Source organism: Sphaeroforma arctica, assembly GCF_001186125.1.
Source record: "Sphaeroforma arctica JP610 unplaced genomic scaffold supercont1.30, whole genome shotgun sequence".
NCBI classification, from domain to species: domain Eukaryota; class Ichthyosporea; order Ichthyophonida; genus Sphaeroforma; species Sphaeroforma arctica.
In genome coordinates this window covers 208,632-210,155 of record NW_014040528.1, presented here as the reverse complement: position 1 = coordinate 210,155, position 1,524 = coordinate 208,632, and the positions used below count along the sequence as shown (strand labels likewise).

The 1,524-nt window shown below is 39.6% G+C and overlaps 1 protein-coding gene across 1 annotated transcript; it reads right to left on the bottom strand.

Annotated features, from left to right (window-relative positions):
* Nucleotides 1-180: 180 nt before the first annotated feature.
* SARC_00867 (hypothetical protein) lies at nucleotides 181-432 on the bottom strand (the record flags this gene model as incomplete). The annotated part of the gene is made up of 2 exons (XM_014305441.1): nucleotides 244-432; nucleotides 181-198 (listed from the first exon to the last, which is right to left on the bottom strand). Exons 1-2 carry the CDS (start codon nucleotides 418-420, stop codon nucleotides 181-183), a joined length of 195 nt encoding a protein of 64 aa, XP_014160916.1. The 5' UTR covers nucleotides 421-432.
* Nucleotides 433-1,524: the final 1,092 nt, after the last annotated feature.

Here is a 1,524-nt window from a genome sequence, read left to right as displayed (position 1 = left end):
TATATATGTGTGTGTGTGTGTGTGTGTGTGTGGTGTGTGTGTGTGTGTGTGTGTGAGTGTGTGTATCTATGTATATGAGCACATATATATATATATATATATAATTTCGGTTACTTTAATGCTTATTTGGAATAATATGAGTACACTTGGCACAAATTTCACCCAGACCTACAAATTAGTTCACAAATTCACACACACCTGAGGAAGGGAGAGCATGGTTTCTCCCTGGAACGGCACAAGTACATGGTGCTGCTGATTCAACGAGATCATTACCGTAGCCGCCATTGCGCACACAGCCACGCCAAGCATAGACGCAAAGTAAAGCCATGCATTACCATAAGACTCATCTGGTCCGCTTGACTTCTTAGATGAAGTAGCATCCTGTACTGCTGCTTTGGTTTTGCGTTTACGGGGCGGCATGGTGTAATTTAGTGGTACTAGTCATGATTCTTGACACGAGATATTTATATATATATACCGGCAGGTTGAACTAAATCATAGTGAGAACACGGGCGTGTACAGTCGTGAGTAGTGTCGGTGATTGACATTTCCTTGACACTCTATTGATCCGAAAAGTAGTATAATAAACGTTTTTTTTTGGTATGCTCACTTCTCGGTAAAGTTTAACGTTTTGCGTCCTACAATGGTCCCAGCATTCCCAGAATCCCAATAGATAGCATGTTTCGACTATGAACGCTACACACTAAACGTTTCATTTCTACAAACGTTTACAGTAGTGCCACTTCAATACTCGAGATGATAAATTGACAATATTTAGTATCTCAATCTCAATCTGATACCAACGTAAGAAGTGTTGTTGTCTTCTGGTTTTTTTGGGGGGGTTTTAGGGGGTTTTTTTACCAAAAACGGAAAACCAAAACAAAAGTAGAAGGTGATCGAATATGAAAGTACTCCAAATAAACTCATCCGCCAATCCCAAGACGTCATCTCTTATCGAGTGACGTCACTTTTAACTTCGGCATTATCTAGAGTTGAATAGGTATGTCAGGAGTAAAACCAACTAGCAACGGCTAGTGACCGCCAACCGGTATTGAGTTTTATGAATGTGGGTGCTGTGTATTTTTATCACGGTGGTGTTATCAATATCTGGCGCTGCTGATATATGAATAAACCTGAAAGTAAGATGAAGAAAATATGAAAATGAGATAGTTTCTCAAAATGTATTCACTATACACTGTCAGACATGTACGGCAGTTAAACAGTGTCTGTGTATTTATTTCTATCAGTGAGAAAGTAAAAAATGGTTCATACACACACAACTACTATATTAGAATAGTAGTGTTCGTATACACTTCTCACAGATGTTACAGACCAGTGATTCACTTAAAATTAGACCAAGCAGTGTGCCACAATGATCCAACCAACACACCTCAGCAACAAGCGGAGGTCAGCAGTAAGCTCACCAGAATACGAGCAACATGAGTTCATAACTGACAACGCCCACGTGGAGAACAGGGCATATGAAGTATGTAGCATATATATACTTCCACATATCCACGTAAT